This window comes from Sus scrofa, chromosome 17, assembly GCF_054392235.1.
Source record: "Sus scrofa isolate SSC_HxYL_T2T_F1_AM1 chromosome 17, Sscrofa_HxYL_maternal_Yorkshire_Landrace_v2.0, whole genome shotgun sequence".
Lineage (NCBI taxonomy): Eukaryota > Metazoa > Chordata > Mammalia > Artiodactyla > Suidae > Sus > Sus scrofa.
Window position 1 is genome coordinate 39,819,818 of NC_139399.1, and position 14,600 is coordinate 39,834,417.

The 14,600-nt window shown below is 42.4% G+C and overlaps 1 protein-coding gene across 4 annotated transcripts in view; it reads right to left on the bottom strand.

The window, feature by feature from the left end:
• The window catches only part of ATRN (attractin), a 186,236-nt gene that overhangs the window by 82,547 nt on the left and 89,089 nt on the right, over nt 1-14,600 (bottom strand). For all 4 annotated transcript variants that reach the window (XR_014832058.1, XM_021077390.2, XM_021077389.2 and 1 more), the window contains exons 12-16: nt 9,989-10,209; nt 7,929-8,050; nt 6,942-7,080; nt 4,320-4,510; nt 1,616-1,835 (exon numbers count right to left, since the gene is read on the bottom strand). Coding sequence is in view for 3 of the 4 variants with exons in the window: in XM_021077390.2 (XP_020933049.1) it covers nt 1,616-1,835; nt 4,320-4,510; nt 6,942-7,080; nt 7,929-8,050; nt 9,989-10,209 (893 nt within the window). In the remaining variant the exon portion in view is untranslated. The remainder of the gene's footprint in view (nt 1-1,615; nt 1,836-4,319; nt 4,511-6,941; nt 7,081-7,928; nt 8,051-9,988; nt 10,210-14,600) is intronic.

The window sequence follows — 14,600 nt, forward strand, 5'->3', positions numbered from 1 at the left end:
ATATAAAGTCTTAGGTCATTGCGTAGTGTCTAGTAAACTCTATTTATATGGGGGGGGGCGGTTTTTCTTTTCAAAGAGCATTGAGGACAGACATGAGGAAAACAGGCTAACCTCTCCACAAGAGAAGTGTTCTAAAGTTCCTTACAATCAGGGTTTTTACCACCCATCTGAGGCAAAACTGTCTCTTTGTATATTTGGGGCCAAGAAAAATTACAGTGCTCATTAAATTCACCAAAGCATTCGGGATCCCAAATGGCTGAAAAGCTCCCCTCACGGGAAGGTTAGAAATCATATCTGAAGGTGACTCCTACGTGCTATAAATCCTCTTCCACACCTCTGTGCTCCTCAGGCGAATTACAGGACCTTCCTATAATGAGACATGATGTCAATGGAGTCTGGCCTCCCCGAAGCATTCACAACATTCCAGCTGCTGCTTGTGAGTCCCTCGGTAGGAGGAGGACGCTGGTCTAGGGCTTGTCTGCGTGCTGGAGACGCCACCCTGTGCCTGCCCTTGAGAAGCCCAAATGTCCCCAGAGGAGAGCTTCAGGCCTGTGAGGCTGCCCCACACGTCAGTGCCTTCTGCACTCTCCTGCAAGTTCAGTGTGCTCAAGGTTTGCTTGTTTCCTGACACAACTGCTGCCATTATTTTTCTCCCCACTGACGCTGTCTTTCTGTCCACTGTCTCTGCAGTGGTCTGCCTGATTTTCGGATCTTTTCTTTGCATTTTTTTTTTTTTTCCCTTTTTAGGGCAACACCCATGGCATATGGAAATTCCCAGGCAAGGGGCTGAATTGGAGCTGCAGCTGCCAGCCTACACCACAGCCATAGCAACGCAGGATCCGAGCTGCATCTTTGGTCTACACCACAGTTCATGGCAACGCTGGATCCTTTAACCTGTTGAGAGAGGCCAGAGAGCGAACCCCCATCTTAATGGGGTTTGTTTTTGCTGAGCCAAACAGAAATTCCTTCTTTGCATTAAAATTTATTTATTTATTTATTTTTGTCTTTTTGTCTTTTTAGGGCTGCACCTGCTGCACATGCAGGTTTCCAGGCTAGGGGTCTAAATGGAGCTGAAGCTGCCGGCCTATGCCAGAGCCACAGCAATGTCAGATCTGAGCCGTATCTGCGACCTACACCACAGCTCACGGCAACACTGGATCATTAACCCACTGACCGAGGCCAGGGATCAAACCCACAACGTCATGGCTCCTAGTCGGATTTGTTTCTGCTGCACCATGACAGGAACTCCAAATTTTTTTATTAAAGTATTTTCTTTGCATTTTTTTGTTCCTTCTTCCATAGCATTTTTCTGCCAACACCAAGAAATCTGCCTTTCAGCATGGATCAATACCTTTAGTGGTCAACAAACCAATTAATCTCACTATTAATGAGAATATCAATGTTAAGTTATCTTTGTTTTTGCTTATGGCTCACACTATTCATAGCCAGAGACAACTTGCTTCTGCTTTAAAAATCCCAGGTTATATTCTGTTTCACATGCTTGAAATCAAGACTCTCTCTGTTTTTCATGAAAATGTTACAATACTTAACTATGCTTTCTACAGTTTCTCTTCCAAAAAACTTCCAGTAACGCAAAATTCACCCATGTACTTACCAGGCCTCTCACAGACACTACCGTTGAGAGGGTTGATGCAGGTTGCAGCCTTTAAGCCCCGACTACTGGGCTCTGACAAGATTCCACAGAATCCAGCATCACTGGGCTCAGATGGCATCCACTGTAGCAAACTATTTGTGAATGGGGACATATCTTCCCAGCACCAGTAGGACACATTAATCTTCCGAAGGCCAACCCATGGGGTTAAGGTGAGTTTGGACTGTAGGCAAAACAGGCACAGCTATGAAAATAATCAATGTCTTGACCAAAATAGGCTTTTAGATAAAAACCATTAAGTTACATTTACCCAAAAGATATAGGAAAATTTTCCTATCCCGAATCAGCCACGGCAGACCATCATTTCTATGCTACATATCATGCCTGGCACTTTAACACGGTCATTTGACAAAGGACAGAAATGTAACTCAGAGAAGACATCAGAAATTTCGCAGAGATTAATAACAAAGTAATAATTAGGCTCCTAAATTTCTTTGACAAATGCTATGAAGAAACAACTACCTCCAACTTGGCTGAAATATCTATTTATACGTGAAATATTGATTATAGGCCTACCCTCAGGTCATTATCTAAGCCTGTTTTGGGAGTTCCACTAGGTGAGATGATTGAAGATTCCCACTTCAAACGAGGGGGGTATCGGCTGTCACTGAATTTTATGGGGAATAATAGGACAATGGATTCCTGGGAGAGTCTGTTTCCTGCTCTACTGAAATTTCCTTTTTGTTGCAATTAAAAAAAACATTGAACAAAGTTTAGCACAGAAATGAAAGGCATTTTTAATTTTGGCAGTTAGAAAACAAAATGTACAGTATTTCCATTTTTGAGAGGAAAAAATAAACATGCCTATTAAAAGACCTAAAAGAATTAAAAACACCCCAAGTAGTTATTTTTAGTTGTAATGAGTGATATTTATTTTCTTATTTTTAATGTATTTTAAAAATTTCCTTAGAAATACGTATTACTTCTAAGGAATAATAAGGAAAGATAATTACAAACACCCTTTAAAAGTCTTTCAATAACCTCCTTTTGTTTTCATGATAAAATTTCAAGCCATCAGCATGGTAGACAAGGTCTCCAAGGATTGAGAAAATCCTTTAGCTACAGCAATACCCTTCCATCCAGCCTGCAGCCAGCCACACAAACTTACCTGCAGTACATCCCTCAATCTCTGCATCTTAAACATGGGGGACCTAATGCACAGAGAAACCAACTCATTCCTTCTCATCCTCACGCTTACCTCGTCTAGCTGCCCGTCAGCCAGCCTCTGCCCTAAAGGCTACAGTGCTCTTCCTTATTTTTTCCATTCAAGCCTGGGCTCTACGTATAAACTGACAGCCGTGAAAGCACATTACACTTTAGTTGTCTCTCATTTGTCAGTCCTTTGTCACAAGACCATGAATTCCTGTTGTATAAAGGTGATCCCAGCAGATTAAACTATTCAGAACTTTCTAGAGCTCGGAAACCTAAGGATGAGAGACGAAGGACCAGAAGATCCATCTGTGCCAGCTGGGATGGCTGACCCCTTCTCACCAGGTATCCTTTCAGAGATATGGAACTGGGGGTTGTTCATAAAGGGCAAAGTTGTAAGCCATCAATTTTCCAAGGGAGTGACTAAATTTAGGATGGGCAAAGAGCCAAGGACAGAACATTGGGAAAGGCCTATTTGTGGAGATGAGGAAAAGAGAAACAAACAACATGGGTAGTTTCCAGTGGAGACTAAGAAATTTGAAACATCTTTCAAAATATCATAAGACATCAAATGAGGCCGCAGTGTCCCCCGAGTTAATCATATTTATAATGTACCAATGGTAGTTTGAGTATCCAAACCATACCAAAGTTGCACTGGAAAAAAAGACTGGAGTAAAATAAAATACAGGGCACCTCCTACCAATCACAGGATGCTGCCCTAGGTGGTACACAGAGGCCACGTGTAGCCAAGACCCAGACCACACTTCCCATGTCCTTTCCACAGAAGGGCTGCCCAGTCCTCCTACCTGCTGGATGAGAAGAACATTTCCCCCTAACTGCTCTGTACCAAAGCCAGCGGTGTTGAAAAGGCCTTGTCCTGTGAGTAGCTACCTAAGTGAAGGTATCACCACAGTTATAGGACTCTGGACTCAAAAAGACAAAATGTGATTGTGGAATATCAACTACAAACTGCCTGAGAGTGAGAACCTGGGGCCCTTCTATGCCCAGAAACTCTTGATAAGGGGTCCTTTCCTTTGGGGCTGGCCAGACCTGAAAAAGACCCAAATGGCTGTCCACTTCTTGGGAGGATTAACATTAAATCATATTACACACTGCAGCGAAATCTGAGAGACTCAGGTGGCTAAATGCAATGCAGCTGATTAGTAATGGCGCTGCCCTCCCCAACCTCAGCAGAACCCAGGGATAAAACAGATATGGAACCATCCACTGCTCTCACAGGCTCTGTTCACATGTACACACGTTACCATTCAGTACAAACGTACTTATCCATATATCTGTTAATGTAATGGCTATGACTAAGAAAAATAAAATGTTGGAAATTTAAGCTAAGAAAGAAGATATTAAAGGAAGCAAATCCAACTGTGCAGTTCCACTGTCTATGACGCTGCACCTACCAGCCCCCTCCTGCCAAGCACATCACAGGGAAGCTGTAGTCATGTTCTCAGCAGAAGCTTAAGTTCGGTGGATTTTCACTCACCATGCTCTGAGAAGACTGCATGGTTCGCAGCTGCTTAAGGACAAATTCCACCTTCTTCTGGGTTGTAAGAGAAGCCAAAAAGGCATTGTGGTTCCTGCAGGACAATTTTGCATTGTCGTAATTCTCCTTGGCAGTAGTAATTTTCAAACATGAGTTTCCAACCAAATGCCAGCCGATGCCACAGATATTTTCTTGCATAAAGAGAGGAGAGAAAAACGGTTTTAGAAATCACACAAAACTGGAGTTCCCGTCGTGGCTCAGTGGTTAACGAATCTGACTAGGAACCATGAGGTTGCGGGTTCAATCCCTGGCCTTGCTCAGTGGGTTAAGGATCTGGAGTTGCCGTGAGCTGTGGTGTAGGTCGCAAATGCAACTCGGATTCCGTGTTGCTGTGGCTTTGGCATAGGCTGACAGCTACAGCACCGATTAGACCCCTAGCCTGGGAACCTCCATATGCCACAGGAGTGGCCCTAGAAAAGACAAAAAGACAAAAAAAAAAAAAAAAGAAAGAAAGAAATCACACAAAACTACTTCTGTTACCAGTCTGAACTGCTGAAAACCTAAATGGGTTTTTGTGATTTGAACTCTAGATACTTCATTAGAATGTAGTGAGTGAATCAGACACATTACTAAGGACCAAACACAGAATATATAGAAGAATCTTAAAAATGTTTATCAGGCATATTTTACAGATCTCAAGACACATATTCTGAGGTCATCCCTGCTATGTTTTAGAGGAAAACATCCATTTGGTGCCAGTGTTAAATTTATAAACCTCCTTTTGAAGAACACTTAGAAATAAGGCTTGGGAGGTCCCATAGTGGCTCAGTGGGTTACATACCCAACTAATATCCATAGGATGTGAGTTCGATCCCTGGCCTTGCTCAGTGGGTTAAGGATCTGGCGTTGCCGTGAACTATGATGTAGGCCTGAAGCTGCAGCTCTGCCTAGCCTGGGAACTTCCATATGACAAAGGTATGGCCCTAAAAAGCAGGGAAGAAAAAAAAAAAAAAAAAAAAAAAAAAAGACTTAAGAAGTAAAGAAGTAAGATTAAAATCCCAAGTAAAGGGCAGAAAAACAAATATGCATTGTTGGAAAGGTGGGGAGGAAACCTGCAAGGAAAGAAATGGTGTTGGTGAGTAAATAACTCTACAAAAGCTGCACTGTTTTCACATTAAGTGGGAAGTAAAATCAAGTGCAAAAAACACTCCAAAAGTGAGATGGGGAGAGCCTTTTGAGGAAATAAACTGAAGTGCTACAGTTACAGTTTGTAATCTGCTACTGCCATCTCCCTGAACCCACCCAAAGAACTGCACAGAAGCTATGAATGCTTCCCAGAAAACCGTGCATGTGCAAAGCAACATCACCAGAACCAAAGTGCCCTGGAGATGCCCTCAACAGTGTTCAGAGTTCATCAAGAGCCAGTGAGATAAATGGAAGGTGCCATGGGAAAGGGATCATTCCAGAGCAGATAAAGCCTCGCTCCTCAAAGTGTGCTGTCACTGTCAATGCTTGCCGAAATGCAGATTCTAGAGCCCCACCACAGATCTGTGTCAGAATCTGGCTTCTAGCAAGACTCCCAGTTACTTTGCCATACACTGAAGTTTGAAAAGCAGTAAGAACAAGAAGCCCACTCAAGCAAGCTGGATCAAATACTCCCAAAGCACATTCAAGAAGGCCTCAGTAGAGCCCAGCTACCCTGCACACGTCTCAGATGCTACACAGAGCCATAGAAGCCCCCTTCCTGGACTTCCGAGTTAAGCGAATATATAATAGCGCTTCAGGCCCTCAACTCCTCATCCCAAACCCTGGAAGTGCCATGAATCAAGGTATTTGGGCTGGAGTCACTCCAGGAGGTGCTGCTGACAAAGGCCTCTCTCTTTTCCCTCTTGTTAGAAGGTGTTGACAACCTGACCCCAGGGGTCAATACGTAGTACTCTTCATAAAGTGCTGAGACTACTCTGCTGAGACTACTGCCTTTGACTCCCGGTTACCACTACAGACAACAGAGCAGGCTCGATGACATGGAGCCAAGCTGTCGTTTGATTCTTCATGGCAGATGATGCTTCACCTTCTTTCAAAGGACGACAGAAGTAAATACATACGAAATATATCTTTGCTTTAAAAAATAACAACCACGGGGAGTTCCCTAGTGGTCTGGTGGTTAGAACTTGGCACTTTCACCATGGCCAAAAAAAAAAAAAAAAAACCAAGCAAACCAAAACCCCCACAGTAGCACAATAGCGATGCTGAGGATAAATGGATGAGTTCACCCCCTTAGGCTGCACAGTTTTTGTTTGTTTGTTTATCTTTTGTCTTTTTAGGGCCATACCCAAGGCATATGGAGGTTCCCAGGCTAGGGGTCGAATTGAAGGTGTAACTGCTGGCCTTCGACACAGCCACAGCAATGCCAGATCCGAGCCACATCTGCAACCTACACCGTGGCTCACAGCAACGCTGGATCTTTAACCCACTAAGCAAGGCCAGAGATGGAACCTGAGTCCTCATGGATACTAGTCAGGTTCGCTAACTACGATGGGAACTCCTAGGCTGCAAGTATTGAGGGTGCATGTGTGTGTGAAGTCTTTGGACCCCCAGACATAATGCCCCTGCAAAGCCTACCGGGCAGGGCAATGCACTCCTGATTCCGGGGCTCCCACTGGCAGTTCTGGTCCAGGGCACAGCTCCTGCAGCTGGTCTTCTTGTTACAGTAGTACATGGGGTTATCCTTTGGGCAATTCTCATATTTGGCAATGGAGATCTAGAACACAGTGGACAAAAGCTTTTCTCTTATATCCAGAGAGAACTCACAGTAAAAACAAATAGGATACTAAAAATAACAAAGCCTAACAGAGAAGGCAAACTACAAACACATAAATACACAAACAAATAAAGAAGATGCAGATGAAGCAGCACTGCAGTGGAGACACTGTGGTGAAACGCTCGGTTCAAGGACATGCCTTTACCTAGCAAGAAAGCAGTGCACTCTTTTAAACTTTCTGCTTTTTATATGCCCCCCCCCCAAAGTTTTATATTTCATGAGCTGCTTTAGAGACTGACTGTTTTATAAACAGTCAAAAATTATAAAAGTTGAGTCATTATATCTTTTTCTGCCTTATAACCTAAATAAAAAAATCATAAGTTGTAAGCATAAATTATGCTGAGGCAAGACATAACATAAAACAAAGAGATTGTGCAAAGCCTACTCAGTATGGCCACTACACACCTGATTCATTTTCAGTCTCGAGCCCTAAATTGCTTCCCTAAACCTTGCACAGGTAAAGGGAACACACCATTACAAACCTCACACCAACAATCTAGTACTTAGCCGCAGCCATGCCTAGGGAGTGGGGTGTACTCAGAGTAACAGTCATACCTTCTTCTAAAATACCACACATGGATCCTTGTGGCTAGCAGGACCTTTGGAATTGGGACATATAGTGGATCCCTTCCTAAAAGATAACTTGAGCAATAATAAAATCCAAATCTACACTTAAGGTTTTAAAAGTAACCCTGGTCTAGTATTTACACCATACACACTAAAATCTACACCTAAGCCCACTCAGGAATTTGCTATCCTCTGAGATCCTTGAGAAAACAGCCTCTGACCTGGCCTTCCGTGCAGCTGTGGTTCATAGGGACACAATGGTCATTGCACCAGTGGCAGTCATTAGTGTTGGCCGTGCAGCTGTAACAATCCGTGTGCTGGTCACATCTGTCATGGTCAAGAGCTATGAAGAGAAGAAAAACTCATCAACTGTGACAGCTTCTCCTCAGAAAAGTCACAGGCCATCATAGCTGCTGTTGAGCACAATCTGAGACTGAGGCAAAAAAAAAAAAAAGTGACAAGGGTTGGGAAGTAAAATGAGGAGTGAAACTGGCAGGAAAATATACTGGTGTGTTCAGGTTAAAATAGTATTTAGAAATAAGCAAACAATCTGAAGAAAAGCTACTTGGTACTCCACCCTCCCAACAAAATTATAGCAAAAGTGAAAAACAAAGATAGCTTAACTGAATTCAAGAACAATGAGATACAGGGGAAATAGGTCTGCTTCTCTAAATACTTTTCTTTGCAAGGAAAAATGCTCAACTAGCAACTGAATGAACAGCAAGAGATGCCAAGGAGCCAAACAAAGAAATGTAGGAGACAAGCCATACCTCCCAGCTCTAAATGCAAGGCTGCTCTGGGCACAGGAAGCAGGCAGCAACACAGAACCCCAAAGAAGGCAACACACACATATGTTAAGTCCAGGAATTGCTGGGCTGCTATGGACCTGTTGATCTCCCTAGATGGGTCAAGGTCAGCAACAAAAGAAGCTACACCATCATGCTGCCTCATCTATTGACCCATTTGTGGACGTGGCACACAATGGAATCCATGGACAAGAAAAGGCAGGGCCATCTTCACAAAGACCCCAGCAATGTGCTCCCTAGGCTGTCCTTCCTGCCCTGGTCATCACTTCATGGCCTGGACCCATACAGAAAACAGAGTGAGCCAGGGAGGTGACATTTGAGATGAGTTCATAACAGATGGGTTCATAAGCAACCACCTAAGGTAATTAAATATTATTTCCTATAAACTTGCACATTTCATTTGGACTTTGAAAAAGTGGTTTCAAAAATAATGATTTCATTGATTTCATCCCTTTCAGGAGATAGTGACTAATCCTACCAGGTTCTGGTCATCTTGGTTCTCCAGCACTCACCAGCCCACCAATGAACCTGGAAGGCTGCCTGGGTGTTCTTACTGAGAATTTATGTTCAGCTTAACTTGGAAAGTCCCAGGGGGGTGAAAGCTGCCTCTAACCATCTTAGCTCTCATGGTAACTGCTACAACAACCCTAACAGTTAAGAAATTCAGTCAACATAGGAGTTCCCATCCTGGCGCAGAGGTTAACAAATCTGACTAGGAACCATGAGGTTGCGGGTTCGATCCCTGGCCTTGCTCAGTGGGTTAAGAAGCTTGGAAAATGTAAGTGGTGGTTCTAAAAGGAGAGGTCACTGCTCATCCACAGCAACTGTCTGCCTTGCTAACACTGCTGTGCCCTGCTAGGAGAAGCCAGAGAAGAACAATACTTTGAAAAGAGAGTATCTCTACCTCTATCCACCAGAACAATCTACTCCAACAGAGCTTTTCTGGATTGGCCCTCTTAATATTAGCTCTAATCTTAGAGCTGCTTAATCTAATATGGTAGCCACTAACCACATGCAGTTTTTTTATTGTAATTAATTAAAATTTAAAAATTCAGTTCTTCAGTCACACCAGTCGCATTCCAAGATAGCCATCCCATTCCTGTTTGATAGCCACAGGACACTGGGACAGTGAAGACAGAACATTGTAATTGTCACAATAAAGTCCTATTGGATTGCAGTGCCTCAGAACAACTGGAGCTAGGTTCTGGGGTTGGTATACAAAGTCTACACAGTGCTGAAAGGTCTGTCTTTATCTTTAGCAGACAACTTTCTAGGAGCCACATGGCATGTTCCCATCCATTATAAAGATGTTTAGAAACCAATTTGCAAATATCCACAAAGTATTTACATAAGTAATTACTGAATAATTACGGATAATAAAATGAACATAAAAAGTATACACAGGCTAACTGCCTTCATGATTCAGATAAAATGAGATCTCAAATTAATTAAATTTTAAGAGAGAAAAAACATACTTCTTTTGAAAAAACATTCTGAGTTTAACTTTGCTCTCTGTGCTTCAGTCGCCAACTCCCAGGAGACACACTGAGATGACCCTGTGTCCCACACACACCGGATGCCAGGTCCTGCTGCTAGACAAGCGGCTTCACTCTGGTGTGCTTCACACTCTTCTGAGGTGAATACCAGGATGTCACTGAGGAGGAGACTATTGAAACCACCAAATACATACATGGTGCTAAAAGAAAAAAAAAAAAAAAAAAAAAAAAAGGAGTGAGAAAGAGTTTACTGAAAACTTGTATAAACAAATGTATGATATAACTTTTACGATTGTTAGACAAATGTTACATAAGTCTGTAAAAAAATTTTTTTCAGATCTCAAAAAAATTCTTCATACTTTTACCTCCCAAATTCCAACCTTTCACAATGGCCTGTGATTACCTAGAATAGTTCCAATAATCCATCTACTCTTTCTAGCCACTATATTAAAAAGTTCTCATGACAACTTAGTAATGTTAGGATCCAGGGTTAATCACTGCTGTGGCATGGACTGGATCCCTGGCCCAGGAACTTCCATGTGCCACGGCCACAGCCAGGAAAGGAAGGAAGAGAGGAAGGAAGGAAATATTTTCAACGGAATAAAACCAAAGAAATGCCTTATCAAAGTTTATGGGGTAGAATTATAGTACTTAGAAACTTACAGCTTTAAACAACTATATGAGAAAATTAAAATCTAAGTTTCTGCCTTAAGAAACTAGAAAAAGAAAAGCAAGAAGAAGAGAATAAATTATACAAAGAAACAATATTACATAGAAGAAAATGGTAAAAAAAAAAAAAAAATCAATAAAACTAGAAGTTTGTTCTTTGAGAAGATCAACAAAATTGATAACCTTTTGCTAGACTGACCAAGAAAAAAGAGAGAGGACACAAATTAACAAAATCAGGAATGAAGAGGAAACACCATTAGTGTCTTTAGAGAAATTAAAAAGCATTATAAGGATATATTATGACCTTTTATACCAACAAATAAGACAACCTGGATGAAATGGACATATTCTTAGAAAGACACAGATTATCAAAACCAATTAGTTCTTCAATAAAGTAAAAAGCAGAATTACAATAAGACACAGCAATTCCATTTCTGAATATATACCCAAAAGAACTGAAAGCTGGGACTCAAACAGATATTTGTACACCCATGATCACAGGAGCATTATTCACAATAGCCAAAAGACAGGAGCAACCCAAGTATCCACAGATACGTGAATGGATAAACAAATGTGGTGTATATGTATACACCTTAAAAAGGAAAGAAATTCTGACACATGCTACATGGATGAATGAACCTTGGGAAATCATGCTAAGTGAAATAAGCCAATAACAACATGACAAATAGTATATAATTCCACTTAATATGAGGAAACTAAAGTGGTCAAATGTATAGAGACAAAAGGCAGATGGTAGTTGCCAAGAGCAGGGGAAAGGGTGGAATGGGGAGTTACTGTTTAATGGGTAGAGTTTCAGTTTTGTGAGATGAAAATAGGTCTAAAAATGGATCAGTGTACAACAATGTACATTTGGTGTACTAAGTGCCACTGAATCAAACACTTAAAAATGTTTAATATGGACTTCCCGTTGTGGCTCAGCATAAACAAATCAGACTAGGAACCATGAGGTTGCAGGTTCGATCCATGGCCTCACTCAGTGGGTTAAGGATCCAGCATTGCCATGAGCTGTGGTGTAGGTCGAAGATGCAGCTGGGATCTGGTACTGCCGTGGCTGTGACATAGGCCGGCGTCTACCGCTCCAATTCAACCCCTAGCCTGGGAACCTCCATGTGCTGGGAGTGGCCCTAAAAAGACAACAACAACAAAAAAAGTTAATATGGTAAACCTTATGTTATGAAAATTTTACCACAGTTTTTAAAATACCCACCCCCCCCGCCGCCCTCACCACCTTAACAAGAAAGAGAAAATCTAGGCATTGCTGTTGTGGCTCAGCAATATTGAACCTGACTAGTATTCATGAGGACTCAAGTTCGATCCCTGATCTCACTCAGTGGGTTAAGGACCCAGTGTTGCTGTGAGCTGTGGTGTAGGTCACAGATGCGGCATGGATCCTGAATTGCTACAGCCATGGTGTAGGCCAGTGGGAATGGCTCCCATTAGACTCCTAGCCTGGGAACTTACATATAACGTGGGAACAGCCCTAAGAAAAAGAAGAAAAAAAAAAATTCAAATAGACAAACCTATCACAAGAATAAAGACTGAACTGGCAATTTAAAATATTCCCACAAAGGAGTTCCCGTCGTGGCGCAGTGGTTAACGAATCCGACTAGGAACCATGAGGTTGCGGGTTCGGTCCCTGCCCTTGCTCAGTGGCTTAACGATCCGGCGTTGCCGTGAGCTGTGGTGTAGGTTGCAGACGCGGCTCGGATCCCGCGTTGCTGTGGCTCTGGTGTAGGCCGGTGGCTACAGCTCCGATTCAACCCCTAGCCTGGGAACCTCCATATGCCGTGGGAGCGGCCCAAGAAATAGCAACAACAACAACAACAAAAAGACAAAAAGAAAAATAAATAAATAAATAAATAAATAAAATAAAATAAAATATTCCCACAAAGAAAAGGCCCAGGCCCAGATGAATTTTATCAAGCATCAAACATTTAAAATAATAATACCAATTCGTTATGTATTTATTTTTTAATTTTTGGCTGCCCCACGGCATATGAAGCTCCTGGGCCAGAGATCAGATCCAAGCCACAGTCATGACCTAAGCCACAGCTGTGGTAACACCAGATCCTTAACCCACTGTGCCAGGCCAGATATCAAACCCGTGTCCCAGAGCTCCCAGGATGCCGCCGATCCTATTGTGCCATGGCGGGAACTCCAGTAATACCAATTCTTTATAAACTCTTCCAGAAAATAGAGTGGGAAAGAACATTTCTCAATTTATTCTGTAAGTCCAATATTAACCAGACAAAGATATCACCAAAAAAGTATAGAGCAATATCCTCATGAGTACAGCTGGGACATTTCAGGGAAATTTTGTGGGTGATGGATACATTTTCTTGATTGTGTGACGATGTCACGGTGTATACTTATGTCAAAATTCATCCAATCACACACTTTAAATGTATACTCTTTATTGTGTATATCAACTCTACTTCAATAAAGTTGTTTATAGGCCATATATGCAGAATTACCCATATTCAAAACAAAAGCAATTGTATCATAGCTCCAGGGAAAGTTCTTAAAACGCTGGTGTGGGAGACCAAAACCACAGGTTATCAAAGTGAAATCGTTTGTATCACAGAGAACACTGGGTCTCAGCTGCCACATACATGATACGTCTGCGTCTGCGCCTCTTGTGCGATGTTCACTGCGACATCCTCAAGCCTGACAACCACGTGCCAGGTCAGAAGCTGAAGAGTTAGACTGGGGTCTGTTTAGTCAGGAGAGACAACTTAAACATCCCTTAAATATTTGAGGGAGGGAGTTCCCGTCGTGGCGCAGTGGTTAACGAATCCGACTAGGAACCATGAGGTTGCGGGTTCGGTCCCTGCCCTTGCTCAGTGGGTTAACAATCTGGCGTTCCCATGAGCTGTGGTATAGGTTGCAGACGCGGCTTGGATCCAGCGTTGCTGTGGCTCTGGCGTAGGCTGGTGGCTGCAGCTCCAATTCGACCCCTAGCTTGGGAACCTCCATATGCTGCGGGAGCAGCCCAAGAAATAGCGAAAAAAAAAAGACAAAAAAAAATATATATATGTATTTGAGGGAGCTTTGCATGGCAGAGGATTTGGGCTTCTATTGCAAACATTTAAAGAACAGAAATAAAATCAATAGGCAGAAGATTCAAAGAGGATTTCAGATAAGATAAAGGAAAATGTGCTCATTACGAGTTTCCAACTTAGGTGAGTTTTTCATTCCTAGGCCTGTTTAAAGGAGTGTCTTCTTTGGGAGGCACGTTCATCACCTCTGAACACTTTAGAGGGAATGCCTGCATTAAGTGGGAGTTTGGAACAGACTATTTCAAGGATCTCTTCCAACTCTGAGATCCTATGATCTGACAGGAAGTAACCCACAACGAGGTATCAAATAATTCCCTCTCCCAATGCCTCTATTTTCCTCAAATCAACAGACGGATAACTAACTAAAGCATAAAGATTTTGTGGCTATATTTTCACTCTTTCTGAAAACTGACATATTTCAGTAACTAAAAATGAACACCAGGTTTAATTATTAACCCCACATTGGTTTACTTAGTATCACATTACGTAGTCTAGATTCAACTAGTCAGTCAATTTACTGCTTAAACCAAGTAAGCTCCAACCCCTTCCCAGTAGAGCTGGTGTTCTCACTAATTCTGAATGCATCTGGTCACACAATGGCTCTGCAAGGGTAGGCAGAGTCCATCAAAGAGGCCTGGAGCAGGGAACTGAGAAGAACAGGTGCATCAGCAGCAGCCTCAGGGTCTCACAGCCCACTCCTCTTCCTGCCTCCCCCAAACCACAGGGATGACAACTAAGTGAGGTACAGCTGGCCCAGTGCTGCTGCTTGATTAAGGGAACTATCTTTCAAAACACCAAGAAGTCTTATGTGAATCAAAGTTTCTCTTTTGGTAAATTATTTC